Source organism: Sus scrofa, unplaced genomic scaffold (assembly GCF_000003025.6).
Source record: "Sus scrofa isolate TJ Tabasco breed Duroc unplaced genomic scaffold, Sscrofa11.1 Contig13, whole genome shotgun sequence".
Lineage (NCBI taxonomy): Eukaryota > Metazoa > Chordata > Mammalia > Artiodactyla > Suidae > Sus > Sus scrofa.
The window spans coordinates 46,548-60,359 of NW_018084857.1; the positions used below are offsets into that span (position 1 = coordinate 46,548).

At 45.1% G+C, this 13,812-nt stretch overlaps 1 protein-coding gene across 1 annotated transcript; it reads left to right on the plus strand.

Annotated features, from left to right (window-relative positions):
* Positions 1–4,210: 4,210 nt before the first annotated feature.
* Positions 4,211–12,627, plus strand: LOC110258134 (putative serine protease 47; the record flags this gene model as incomplete). The annotated part of the gene is made up of 4 exons (XM_021081293.1): positions 4,211–4,291; positions 9,134–9,279; positions 10,923–11,162; positions 12,350–12,627. Coding segments are annotated over exons 1-4 (745 nt in total), but the record flags the coding sequence as incomplete, so codon positions are not given.
* Between the last annotated feature and the right edge of the window lie 1,185 nt (positions 12,628–13,812).

The following is a 13,812-nucleotide window of genomic DNA, read 5'->3' on the forward strand; positions in this document are numbered from 1 at the left end:
ACATTAATGCAAAAAAAATTTGCAGGTACAAAAATAACCTCCTAATGAAAAATGCAAATAGATACCATAGAAAATATTCATCCAATCTGCTATGCTCCTTGAATACACACAGAAACTCAACAAACATGTTTCTCACCACAAGCCCCAAATATACCCACAATTACCCAGCACACTACATATATGGAAACATACCACCATGTACCCTCAAATGCACATAAAGCTTCACGTTGCCTATATATACATAATCCCACATTCCTAAATAATTACAATGAAATAACTCGAGTCATCTTCCAAAATACAAATTCATAATAACCTCACACCACACAACCCACACAATCCATTCATCTGCACATATACAGCATATCACCAGTCCCATAAAATAGTCATAGACCTACCCTCACACACCCCAAACCACAAAATTCCTGAAAAACCACCATAAGAAACACATGCACTAATACACAATTCCCAGAGTTCCCATTGTGGCACAGTGATGAAAAGATGTTCAACATCACTCATCATTAGAGAAATGGAAATCAAAACCTCTATGAGGTATCACCTTACACCAGCCAGAATGGCCATCATCAAAAAGTCTACAAACAATAAGTGCTGGAGAGGGTGTGGAGAAAAAGGAACCCTAGTACACTGTTGGTGGGATTGTAAATTGGTGCAACCACTGTGGAAAACAGGTTGGAGATTCCTCAGAAAATTAAAAATAGAATTACCATTTGGTCTAGCAATCCCACTCCTGGGCATCTATCTAGAGAAAACCATGACTCGCAAAGACACATGTACACCAATGTTCATCGCAGCACTCTTTTCAATAGCCAAGACACGGAAACAACCTAAATGTCCATCGATAGAGGAGTGGATCAAGAAGAAGTGGTACATATACACAATGGAATATTACTCAGCCGTTAAAAGGAACTAAATACCATGGCCATCTGTATGTCTTCTTTGGAGAACTGTCTGTTTAGATCTTCTGCCCATTTTTTGATGGGGTTGTTTGTTTGTTTGTTTGTTTGTTTGTTTGTTTTGGTATGGAGCTGCAGAAAGTGTTTATACATTTTGGAGATGAAGCCCTTGTCAGTCGAGTCATTTCCCAAGATTTTCTCCCATTGTGTGGGTTGTCTTTAAGTTTTGTTTAGGGTTTCCTTCGCTGTGTAGAAAATTCTAAATTTCATTTAGTCCCATTTGTTTCTTTTTGCTTTTACTGTCATTGCTCTAAGAGGTGGATCTGAGAAGATGTTGCTCTTGTTTATGTCAGAGAGTCTTTGGCCTAGTTTTATGGTGTCTGGTCTTCTCTCTAGGTCTTGAATCCATTGGGAGTTTATTTTTGTGTATGGTGTTAGGGAGTGTTCTAATTTCATTCTTTTCCATGTGGCTGTCCAGTTTTCCCAGCACCACTTATTGAACAGGCTGTCTTTTTTCCATTGGGTATTCTTGCCTCCTTTGTCATTGATTAGTTGGCTGTAGGTGCATGGGTTGAATTCTGGGCTTTGTATCCTTGTTCCACTGATCTATTTCTGTCTTTGTGCCAGTACCATATGTTTTTGATGATTGTTGCTTTGTAGTAGAGTCTGAAGTCTGGGAGCCTGATTCCTCCAGCTCCATTTTTCTTTTTCAGGATATCTTTGGCTATTCTGGGTCTTTTGTGTTTCCAAACAAACTTTAAAATATTTTGTTTGAGTTCTGTGAAAAATGTCCTTGGTAATTTGATAGGGATTGCATTGAATCTGTAGATTGCTTTGGGTAGTATAGTCATTTTGATAATTTTTAAAAAATATTTTCTAGGGCTACACCCAGAGCATATGGAGGTTTCCACACTAGGGGTCTAATCAGAGCTACAGCTGCTGGCCTATGCTAGAGCCACAGCAACATGGAATCCAAGCATCTGGGACCTATGCCACAGCTTACAGCAATGCCGGATCTTTAACCCACTGAGCAAGGCCAGGTATCAAACTTGCAACCTCATGGTTCCTAGTTGGATTCATTAACCACTGAGCTATGTCGGGAATGCCCTCATTTTGATAATATTGACTCTTCCAATCCAAGAACATGATATGTCTTTCCATCTATTTGTGTCATCTTTGATTTCTTTCATCAGTGTCTTATAGTTTTCAGAGGACAGGTCTTTTCTCTCTTTAGGTAGGTTTACTCCTAGGTATTTTATTCTTTTGGCTGTGATGGTAAATGGGATTGTTTCCCTAATTTCTCTTTCTGCTCTTTCATTGTTAGTGTATAGCAATGCCATCAATTTCTGTGTATTAATTTTGTATGCTGCGACTTTGCCAAATTCATGGATGAGCTCCAACAGTTTTCTGGTAGAGTCTTTAGGATTCTCTAGGTATAGTATCATGTCATCTGCAAATAGCGATAATTTTACTTCTTCCTTTCCAATTTGGATTCCTTTTATTTTTATTTTTTTCCCTGATTGCTGTGGCTAGGACTTCCAAAACTATGTTGTTTGGCCTGGGGCTTCTCAGCACTGATGTGTGGGGCCAGATTTTCTCAAAATGGCCACTTGCAGAGAAACGCAGCTGCTGATGAACATTCCTGAGAGCTTTGCTTCCAATGTCCTTCCCCCACAATGAACCACCTTCAACCCTGTTTTCCCAGGAAGTCCTCCAAGTACTGCAGTCATGTTTGACCCAGATTACTATAGAGACTTTGCTTTGCCCTGGGACCCAGTGCATGAGAAAGTCTGGGTGTGCCTTTTAAGAATGGGGTCTCCATTTTCCCCAGTCCCGTGGAGCTCCTGTGCACAAGCCCCCTGGCCTTCAATGCCAGATGCTCCAGGGGCTCTTTCTCCCAGTGCCAGATCCCCAGGCATGGGAGTTTAATGTGGGGCTCAGAACTCTCACTCTTGTAGGTGAGTCTCTGTGAACCAGTTACTTTCCTGTCTGTGGATCTTGCCACCGGGAGGTATGGGGTTGCATATATCCTGTAATCAACCCACCACCTCTTGATGTGTCCTCCTCTTTGTCTTCTGGAATAGGATATCTTTTTGAAAGTTTCTGGTCCATTTGGTTGAAAATTGCTCAGCATTTGGTTGTAAATTTTGTTGTTTTTAGGAGAGAAATTGATCTCCAGTCCTTCTATTCAGCCATCTTATTTCATTTTTTTTTTTTTTTTGTGTTTTTGCTATTTCTTGGGCCGCTCCCGCGGCATATGGAGGTTCCCAGGCTAGGGGTCAAATCGGAGCTGTAGCCACCGGCCTACGCCAGAGCCACAGCAACGCAGGATCCGAGCCGTATCTGCAACCTACACCACAGCTCACCCAACGCCGGATCATTAACCCACTGAGCAAGGGCAGGGACCTAACCCGCAACCTCATGGTTCCTAGTCGGATTCGTTAACCACTGCACCGCGACGGGAACTCCAGCCATCTTATTTCTGTTTCCTACCCAGTTGATTCTTACCTAATGCATTTCTTGATTTTTATTGAACTCTTGCATCACTTGCCAATCTATGCTAGGATATCTGTTTTTGTTTTTGTTTTTTCGTGGCATGGCCAGTCCAAAGCATGTCTATGGCCAGAGAATGAACAGCCTGTCACAATTGTAACCAAAGCTACAGTAGTGACAACCATGGACCCTTAACAAGCTGAGCCAGGAGGAAACTCCAATTCTGTCATTTCTTGAGAGTATTAGACTACAAATCAATGCTTATTGTTAGATTCAGCAAAGTTGCCCCCATCACTGACAATAATATGCAGTTTGAACATGTGTTGATTGACATTTTTATGTTAAAATGGAAGACACTGGTGAAACTATGAGGATGTACAATAGATCTTTATTCATTTTCCACTCAATTTCCAGTGTCCTGAGCTATTTCTTGTGAACTGGATGAGCATTCTCAAACTGGAAAACCTTCCTTCTAGCCTTCGTACGCTTTAGAATGCAAACACTAGACAGGCACCCGTTTAATTGTTCACACATTTTATTCACCTGCCTCATGGTAGGCCCGGAAATCACTGAAGCCTTCATGCAACCTGCTCCACAGTGGTGCCAACAACCCTGGTGTAAACACTGCAAGGACACCGAGCTCCAGTTGGTGGCGGTGGGGGAGGGGCACAGGGCGGTGGTGAACTCACTTGGACAAGGCCACAAATAACCCACAGAGTGACTAAGAGTGCACAGCAGGACACCCAAGAGGTGAAAAGTCCGTTTTCCTTACTTCTGCTTTCAAATAATTGATTCTAAAAGCTGCCATGATTGGCCCGCCCCCAGCCGGGATGACCGTTGGAACCCCACCCTCCACGCTGGCACGTGTGTTACTGGCTTCCCAAGTGGTCAGGCCTCAACAGATGCTCTGAGCAGCTGGAGGACAGTAGTGCGCATGCGGGGAGGCCCGCCCCTAGTGGGTGTGCGCATGCGTGCAGGGGTGGGGCCTTGCAGAGCTGTCCTTGGAGGTTGCTATGAAAGAGGAAAGCAACGGAGGATTGGGATCCCCTGGGAAGATTTTATGGCAAGATCTTCTCAGAACTTTTGTGGTCCTCTCTTCTTAAAACTAGGGGTTGTGAGATGAGTCCCTGGGATTTTAAAATTGCAAACGTGAAATCCATTCATTTAGATATGACCCTTGTGAAAGAGTTTTGGAGAGCACCAGCCTAAGCACAGTATCTTCAAACTGGGGCAAGTGCTTTCACGCCCTTTGGGCTGCAGTTTCTTGGGTTTCCTTAGTTTTTTTCTCCCCAGAAATAGTAGATTCTTTTTCCTAGCAAGCCTGATAGTTCCATTAAGAAAAATTCTAGTGAAGAATTTTAGACCTGAGAAACACTCTAAGAGCTACTGCCTCTTGGCTCCTCCATTCCTAGAGTTTTTCCAAATGAATTGATTCTGCCATAATGTTTTTACTTAGTGAGTTTTTTTAAATACGTGGGGGTTCTTCAATAGATGTGGATTCATAGATGTTGCCTCTGCAGGGTTTTTGTTGTAACTTTGACCAAGTTTTGACAGTTTGGGTCAATTCCAGTTGACATAGCGTTCCCAAATTTTGTTCTCTCCTCCTACTTGTCAGCAATATATTACACAATTTCAGTTGGAAAAAAAAATAGTATTGCAATCAACGTACTGACTTGAGTTTGTTATACTTTCCAAAGAAATTTCAATCATCAGATTCTTTTACTGGTCAGTGCAAGATTAGTACCGTTTCTGCCCCACAGAATACCTCTGAAGATCCCTGACATCTAACACCACCAAAGCCTCTAAGCTCAGAGACTGAACATTCTACAAGACACAAACATGGTATCTCACCATACCGCTAATATTCCATGCTTGTGTAGAATATCATGTGTTTTCAGAGGTCTGTGATCCATATACAGAGATTTTTTTTTCTCAGCATTCAATACCACACCCCCAGTTTCTTGCAAGTATAGTCAGAGATCATTGTCCAAAGGAGTTTTATCTATGCTCTTCTGTTGTCTGTCTCCCCAAGTTACATTTGGACTAATTTGATTATATCTGTGGTCTAGGATTTTGATATAGCACAAAAGTGATTATAAAATTGGAACTGGATAATTTTTCACAAGTTTTTGCAGGTTTTTATGTCAGTAATCCAGAGAAGACTCATTGAAATTCTGTGTCAGAGCCATGAGTGAGAATCGTTTATTAACTACTGACTGACTAGACAAGAGGAGGAAGCAACAAGGAAACCTGCCTTTCTGGAGTGCCAGGGTACATTATCTTGCCACACTATTCCCCTAATATGAAGCTATTGGTTAATAATTTAAAGTTTTCCATGATAAATGCTCAAGTCATGAGAAATGTCTCCAAACTGTGTATTTTCTCAACACTTAGTTTTTTTTTTTTTTTAAAGTTCACCATGATTTGCCTTGAATTGCTCTCACCTCATCTTCTCAGCTAAGGTCAAGGTAGAGTACACAGAATAGTTACCAAAGAGAATGAAAGAGAGAAGTGTTGCAGTTCTCATTGTGGCTCAGAAGTTACGAACCTGACTAGTATCCACGAAGACTTGGGTTCAATCCCTGGCCTCTCTCAGTGGGTTAAGGATCCAGTGTTGCCCCAAGCTATGGTGTAGATTGCAGATGTGGCTTAGATCCAGCATTGTTTTGCTGTGCCTGTGGCATGGGCCAGCATCTGCAGCGCCAATGATTCAACCCTTAGCCTGGGAACTTCCATATGCTGAGGTTGCAGCCCTAAAAGAAGAGAGAGAGAGAGAGAGAGAGGGAGAGAAAGAGAGATAGATAGGGAGAGAGAGAGAGAGAAAGTACCTGTAAGAAGACAGTTCCGTACTGCAGACCACTAAATGCCTTGGAAATATTAAAATGGATGAACACTGTGTAAGTCACTCCCTTCAAGTGGCCAAGAAAACACTCTCTGAAAGTACCAAATATATACCATTTTCAAATTTAGAGTTAGAAAAAAAAAACCCTTAGAAATCACAAGTAAATTGGTCAGGAGTTTAGAAATGCCTTTCCTACACAACTGTTAGAAAGAAGAGGAAAGAACCTGGGCCTGGCTTCAAAATTCAATGCCTTTCTTCAATAGCCACCATTTTGCATGCAACTTTTTTTTTTTTTGCAAGGAGCAAGAAACATTTAGCAGACAGTAAAGCTTGAAATTCAAGAGATTTGCTTGCAATCCTCTGAAGTCTTCACCTCTCATCTCCCTTGACCAATTTCCTAGCAATCTTCTTCTATGAAACACAAATACTCTTTCATTTTGACACATAAACCCAGTGCTGAATGATAGCTCTTCCAAATCCCATATCATCAAAAGAGGCTGAAGGGTGTGTGTGTGTGTGTGTGTGTGTGTGTGTGTGTGTGTGTGTGTGCAACTAGGGTGTCTTCTATTGGAGCCAAGTGGCACATTCAAGAATCTTTAATCCAGTTAAGGATTCTTACAATGAGTAATTAACAATTTAGTTTACTGTGCTATACATTTTTTCGAAGAATTGCCAGATAAAATATGAGATCTAAGTTTAATAATAATTTTCAGATAAAAATGAAAAAATGTTCAGTAAAACTATGTCCAAAATATTGAATGGGAAATGATTATACTAAAACACAACATATTGTTTACCTGAAGTTCTAATTCATTTGGGTACTTACTATTTTAATTAAATACACCGGACCATCTTATTCTTTCCAAAACTTTTGATTTTAAGGGGTGTAGAAATTCTTGTTCTGGAAGTCTACTCCCATCTAGAAAGGAATCTCGTTAATGTAAGAAGAGAGTCATTGTAAACATCTGCAAATGTATTGAAAATATATTAAGTTTTAATCAGAGAAAACCCTGCATTTTAAAAAATGCAAATATATTGCATTCTAAATTCTTTGCATAACACATCTATGGAAGGATTTAAATAAACACTAGTTCCCTGTGGGAAAGAGGAATGGGTGGACAGGGGAAAGAGGTGGGAGGCGCATGACTCAACACTGCATATTCCATTTTGCACAATTGGATTGTGATCCATGAGAAGGTATTATTAGTTTAAAATATTAAATTATTTACAGGGAAAAAGTTAAATATTTAACAATAATAATTTCTGGTCTTGGACTTGTGGGCTGCACAACCACGTTTTTGATACACTGGAGCTCTCCAGAACAAAGGAATATTAGGCTGGTGCTGCTGGATATTGGTTGGAGCACAAGGACTTCTTCATTAGGAATTATATACCTACAGCTATGAACATATTGGATCTGCTGAGACGATCCTAATTTCAAATACTTTGTTCCATGGCACCATTACTACAGAAGTGTTTATCAGATGATAAATTGTGAATTTTGTTCAGAAAGTCTAGCCTCTGTTGAAGTAAGTTAAGAACCAGATAGGAAGCATAGTGGGTTGAGGGACAAAAACTTGGGTTGATGGATAAAGAAGTGAAAGGAAACATCAAGTCAAACCTTGGTGCTCTGACTCTGAAAACCAATTCATAGATTGCCTGAAGAGGCACTCAACAATTTATGAGTGATTTTTTTTTCTATTTCTTTAATTTTGTATCTATATGAGTGATAGATGTTCACTAAATTTATTGTGAGGATCATTTTATGATTGTATGTAAGTGAAATCATTAAGCTCTATGCCTTAAACTTTAAAAAAACTGAAAAAAGAGAGCTAATGGATTGAGTTAATTTTTTTTTTTTTGTCTTTTGTTGTTGTTGTTGTTGTTGCTATTTCTTGGGCCACTCCCGCGGCATATGGAGGTTCGCAGGCTAGGGGTTAAATCGGAGCTGTAGCCACTGGCCTACGCCAGAGCCACAGCAACGTGGGATCCGAGCCGTGTCTGCAACCTACACCACAGCTCTGGGCAACGCGGGATCGTTAATCCACTGAGCAAGGGCAGGGACTGAACCCGCAACCTCATGGTTCCTAGTCGGATTCGTCAACCACTGCACCAGGACGGGAACTCCGGATTGAGTTAATATCAATATTGGCTCACTAGTTGTGACAAATGTGCCATAGCACTATAAGATCTTAACAAGAGGGGAAATTGGGTAGGGGGATACGCAAAGTCTTTGTATTATTTTGCAACTTATTCATACATCTAAATCTATCCCAAAATAGAAGTTTGATTTAAATACAAACATAAACAAATGAATGAAGAAAAATGTACTGGAAATCATTGAAACGTCGCTTGTGATACGGGAACTTCATGGTATAGAAATAATTTTTCAATGGAGTTATTTTAAAAGTTAATAGGGGAGTTTCCGGTGTGGCTCAGTGGTTAATGAATCCGACTGGGAATCATGAGGCTGCGGGTTCCATCCTTGGCCTTGCTCAGTGTGGTAAGGACCCGGTGTCGCATGAGCTGTGGTGTAGGTCGCAGATGCGGCTCGGATCCCCCGTTGCTGTGGCTCTGGTGTAGGCCAGCGGCTACAACTCCAATTGGACCCCTAGCCTGGGAACCTCCATATGCCACGGGAGTGGCCCTAGAAATGGCGAAAAGACAAAAAAAAAAGTTAATAGGAAGGTCACCTGGGATCAAGGCTGGGTTGGGGTGGGGTCAAGGGTGGTGGGGGCGGGCTCAAAGCCTTGGCCAGGGCGGGGGCAGGGTCCAGGCCCAGGGCTGAGTCAGGCCAGGTTCAGGCCCAGGTCCACAACACTGACAATGGTCTCAGAGGCGAGGCTTCGCAAGTAGGAGGCCAGCCTGCGCCCTCCTCTGGCTGCAGCTGGTGCTGCTGCCGCCATGGTCGCCCACCACCACCCTAAACCTGCGAGGGTCCTGGGCCGACCCGGCCCAGCTCCTGCAGCCTGCGAGCGGTGGAGGGTGGGCCTCTGACTCCGGAAGCACAGCCATTGGCCTGGGCAGCCACAGGTGCGTGGGGGCCTCTGTGTGGGGCTGAGAAGGTGGGCCTGCAGGGCCTGAGGGGGCTTGACTGTGACCAGGGCTTGGTGCCCAGGGTCACTGAACCTCTTCTTTTGTTTGCGGTCAGGTCCATCTAACCAGGCAGCCCAGAGACCACCTTAACACAGGTGGGTCACAGGACCCCTACTGAGGGGCCTCTGGGATGGAAACTGCCCCAGGACCCTTGTGGGGCTGTGCAAGTGGGCACTGGCAGGGTCCGGCCTGAGGCTGGGTGGAGGAAAGCCCAGGACTGCTGAATGAGGAACCCTGAGTCCCTGGGGCCCAGGCCCTAGAGCAGGATGCCTGCTCTAAGGGCCCTGGCCTCACCCCTGCCCTCAGGTGTGGGTCCTAGAACCATGGCTGTCTTCATTAGCCCACTCCCTCTTATTTATTTAATTTTTTGGCCACTGCATAGAGTGTTTTTTAATCAATTAATTTATTTTTTCTGCTGCTGGCCGCAGCTTAATGTGGGATTCCCAGTTCCTGGACCAGGCATTGAACCCTGGCCGTAGTGGTGAAAGCACCAAGTCCTAACCACTAGACCACCAGGGAACGCCCACCCCTCTTATTTATAAATGGAGAATCCTGAGTCAGAGGCAGGGAGTGACTTTCCCCAGGTTGATGCTGAAACTCAGTCTCTGTGGACATGCTCTGAATTGAATCTCAGAGATAGAGTTGTGGGTGAAGTAGAAAAGAACAGCTTTATTGCTTTGCCAGGCAGAGGGGGCCACAGTGGGGTAACAGCCTCAAGGCTGTGTGCCCCCACCTCGAGGGCTGAGTGAGGTTCAAAGAGCAGGGCTTGATCAGCTTGTAGACTTTCTTCTGATTGGTGGGTGGTGAGGTACTTGGGAGTCAACCTCATCCACCTTCTGGTTCCACCTTGTTTGGGTCTATGTGCTTGTGTGCAGCATATAGGTAACTTCTTCCACCTGGTGGGGTTTCAGTATCTGCAAAACATTTCCAAGGACATGGCTCAGAATATTATCTATAGTCCTTGAGGAGGAGCTAAATATTCTTACTCTGTTTAATCGTTAAAATATTATTTTGCTTTGCTTGACTATTTTCCTTTCTTCCTGCACTTTTCCACTTCTCCAGGTAAATGTACTCTGTGACTAAAGTTTTCTACAGACAAAAGGCAGGCAGAGGACATGGGTGGGGGTCTACTAGGGGAGGCCTCATGGGGTCCTGCTAAGTTCCATGGTCACACATCACCCCAGACTCCTGCCTGCAGATCTGCTTCTCTAAGATACTGGGGCAAAGTGGAGGGGCACCGGCCCTTAGAAGCTATGATTTGAGTGCATGATGTTGGCAACTTCTGAGACCTTGAGTTGTTGAGGTGTGTTAGTTCAGGGAAATAAGGCCTGGCACATGGCCAGCCTTTGGCAGACTGCCTCAGTGATGTCCAGCTCAGCGGAGATGCTGCCATGAGCTGTTGCCACCTTTGGTCACCCTTGGCATCTCACCACAGCCCTGGGCCTTCATGCTCAGAAAGCCTTCTCCATTGTGCTCTGCTGTCAAATTCTCAGTGGCAGCTGGTAAAGGCAGAGTCCAGGCAGCCGTGTCCTTTTGGCCAGGCCACTGGACACTTGCCCTTGGTTTTCCCATCTGTGAAGTGGAGGGGGCCTCCCTGGTAGTGGCATTTGGGGTCTCACCCATGTCTCTATTGTAGGTGGCAGGGGAGTCTCCACAGCGTGCGGGAAACCCAAGGTGATGTGGCGGATCTCTGGTGGTCAGGATGTGGTGGCTGGCCAGTGGCCATGGCAGGCCAGCCTGATGTACCAGGGCTTGCATGTCTGTGGAGCTGTCCTCATCAACTCTCGCTGGCTGGTTTCTGCTGCCCACTGCTTTCTCAAGTGAGTCCTCTTTCCTAGGGTGCCAGCAGAGGCACTGGCAGGGAGGAGATGGAGGGGATGAGGAGTGAGGGTGTCCCACCCCAGCTCCTCTGGGCTTTCCTCTGGGGCTGTCTGTGGCCCAGAGGTCCATGTCATTCCTGCCTTTGACCTGTGTACCTTCTACCTGGACTGTCCTCCTGGCTCCCTTTCCCAGACCCTCCCCAGACTCTGTCCTCAGCCCCTGGGCCTGTCTCCCAACACAGATGTGCCCCAGAAGAGTAGCAGTGTCCATTCTGGCTGCCATGCAGTGTGGACCAATCTCAGATCACAGTTTCTCAAGGTCCCCACATTTCCAGGTTTCTGAGTCTAGGCAGGGACATGGGACCTCATGTCTGGTGAGCAGCTGAATGGCTCTACTTTTTACTCTTGCAAAACTGTGTGCCCAGGAGGAATCATGGTCACTAGTGTGCATGTGGGAGATGTGGTGCCAGGCTGTGCGGGTGGGAGATGGGGCACCCTGGGAGAGTGATGTGGCTGCTCAGGAGTCTGACACACCTGGCCCTCCTGGGTCTGCTCAGTGCCCAGCTTGTGAACAGATGAGGAGGCATCCCCAGGAAGTTGGAACATCACAGCCCAGGTCTGGGAGCTGGAGCTTTGGGAGCTCAGAATCTGATCAGCACCTACTCTATGGGAGCAGCTGTGTTCAGGGTAAATGCAAGGTTCTCTTTCCTACACTCAGTTGCTCCTTTACCTTACAGATCTTTGGCAAGTGCTTCTAACTGAGCGGAGAAACAGCTATTGGGCAGGAAGGTGGTTAAAGAAGGGAGGGGTCAGGAAAATTGTGGGGCCATAAGGTGGGTTGTAGGAGCCTTGGGAAGGTAAAAGTAGAGCTGGGATCAATCCAGAACATCTCCTGTAAACACTCCAAGGGCCTTCATTTGATGAGCCCACCAAAGACCTTTCCAGCACAAGGATTCAATACTCCTCTGATTCTTGGATATGGTGAGAAACCATATGTCTGAGGTTGTAAGTAGAATATCAGTCTCAAGAAAGAAGTGCTCCTGAACTTTAGGAATGCAGAGACCAAGGCTGGCACCATGGGGGGGTTCAGGGGTCCAGGTGGATGTCAGCAGTTAGATGAATATGCAGGGGAAGAGACCTAGCCCACACTCAGGGATGATGGTGACAGCATGCTCCTCCTCCTCCAGAAAATCCCATGCTCCAGAGAACTACCGGGTCCTGTTAGGAAGCACGCAGCTGTTTGAACACACTCAGCACACCCTGGAGATGCCCGTGAGCCGGATTGTCATGCACCCAGACTTTGAGAAGCTTCATCCCTTCGGAAGTGACATAGCCATGTTGCATCTGCTCTTTCCTGTGAACTTCACTTCCTACATCATCCCTGCCTGCCTCCCAGCCCCTGGCTTGCAGCTGCTTAATAATGCATCCTGCTGGATAACTGGCTGGGGGATGCTCAACGAGGAAAGTGAGGGGTAGGGGAGAGGCTGGGGTGGAGGGCAGATAAGGGGGAAGCGAGGAGGAGGAAGAAGGGAAGGAGGACAGAGGAGGGGAGGAGGGAAGTAGGGGTGCCCAGGCAAAACAACCGCTGGACCTTGGTCTACTGTGCCTCATTTCCAGAGGACTGAACCATTCTGGTTCTAGTTCTGAAAGGTGTGATTCTAAAATTCAGTGTTCCCTAAGTGCAAATCTCTGAAAATCTGGGAATCTTTGACTGTTGGATGTTAAGAACTCAGGTTCTTGGAATCTGTCAGCTTCTTGATTTCAAGGCTTTAATCAACTATAGATCTAAGATGACTTGATTCAACTCAGAGGTCCTGCTTGGGGCCTGGCCCCTTCTAGGCCACTGAGGAACCAAGATTTCCCATTGGAGGCACTTAGGAAAAATGGAAAGAAAACATATTTATGACTTCTGACCTGTGAGCCTCCAAGGTCAAGTTAGAATGACTACAACTTAAGAGTGTTTCACTCTTTGAACCTCACTTTGCACTTCTCCCAACCCAGGTCAACTGTCTACTTTGTGGGTTTATTAGGTGAACTGAGTAACACAGAAAAAGTTTGTGTTTTTCTAAGATTGAAAGGGAAGAAATGCAGGCAAAAACTCATGAGTAAGAGTGTTTATTAAAGAAAAGAGTGTTTATGGTTTGGCACAAGCTTATGTGGCAGAATTAGGGGGAAAAGAATGTGAATTTGCAATTATTTGTAAGGTTGTAATTTGGTAGGTGTTTCTCAGGATAGGAGATCAGGAGAGGCATTTTGATCAGACCCTGTCTTAACTGGGTGGGATGTGCCAGCATTGCTGGCCCTTCTCAATAGTGTATCAGTAACAATCCCTAACCACAGAACAGATAACCAGGTCCCCAGCATTGTCACACACACACACACACACACACGCACACACACACACAGAGTCTGGTTCTTCCTTGGACAGGACTCTTCTTTCTTGTTTAATATCCAGCTATCCCAGGCCTGGCAGGGGTAGTGGCAATGCCACCTGGTCTGTACCCCGTTCTGCAGACCCAGACGTCGCTAGCTCCCCCTGGCCCTACTTAGTCTCCACAATGCCTGAGTGTTTGCTTGGCAGTGTTGTCCGTTTCTTTTCCTCAGTGCCTTTCATTTATCTTAGATGTCCAATGCCAGGCTCAGGCTGTGC